General features: G+C 51.5%; 1 protein-coding gene across 1 annotated transcript in view; it reads left to right on the top strand.

Annotated features, from left to right (window-relative positions):
* Positions 1-419, top strand: part of H310_07510 (hypothetical protein) — a gene marked incomplete at both ends in the record, with an annotated part of 3536 nt that extends 3117 nt beyond the window's left edge. Inside the window, one exon of the mRNA XM_008872887.1 lies at positions 92-419. Coding sequence (XP_008871109.1) covers positions 92-419 — 328 coding nt within the window. The remainder of the gene's footprint in view (positions 1-91) is intronic.
* Positions 420-641: the final 222 nt, after the last annotated feature.

Here is a 641-nt window from a genome sequence, read left to right as displayed (position 1 = left end):
TCAAATTGCATGTCACTGGAATGTCGGCTTTGGTCGCAAGTCAAACGCCTCGGCGCGCGACATGCTTTTCATTGTCTTGACGTCGCTGAAGCATTGCGGCTGTGTTTCAACAAAAGACAGTTACGTTCGAAAAGCGGGTCATGACGTACTTGGCTTTGCTTCATCCATTCTTGTACCGGAAGTTCGGTAAGGGCAACCAAGGAATTCAGCACCAAGTTCGCGGCATCAATCCAAGCAAGAAGCCGGCACACGGAGTCTTACCTGTGAGCATCTCCGCGAAAATGACCGCGTTGCATCTGACCGTGCAATCGTCGAAAAACTTTTTGGCCGCCTCAAGACGCTTTGGGCCGTGTGCAGCGACACCTACCGCTGGAATTGTAAAAAATACGACATGCTTGTCCAAACCTGTGTCGCGCTGACGAACGTCCATGTTCGTTTCCATCCGCTGTGGTCGGAGGACGGCGATGCCTATGCTCAGTATGTGAATCACATGAATTCGATTGGAGCGAGATCGATGAAGGGTAAGCGCAATTCTGCTCGTGTTTACCGTTCAAAGCGTAAAGCTCGCCTGGCTCTTGCTCTGGCCTCCGAGAGCGCGTTGTCTGGTAATGTTGGCGCTAGTGATACTGAGGTGTTATCTC

This window comes from Aphanomyces invadans (genome assembly GCF_000520115.1).
Source record: "Aphanomyces invadans strain NJM9701 unplaced genomic scaffold supercont1.14, whole genome shotgun sequence".
Lineage (NCBI taxonomy): Eukaryota > Oomycota > Saprolegniomycetes > Saprolegniales > Verrucalvaceae > Aphanomyces > Aphanomyces invadans.
Note: the sequence above shows the minus strand (reverse complement) of the source record. Positions and strands in the feature narration are given on the sequence as shown.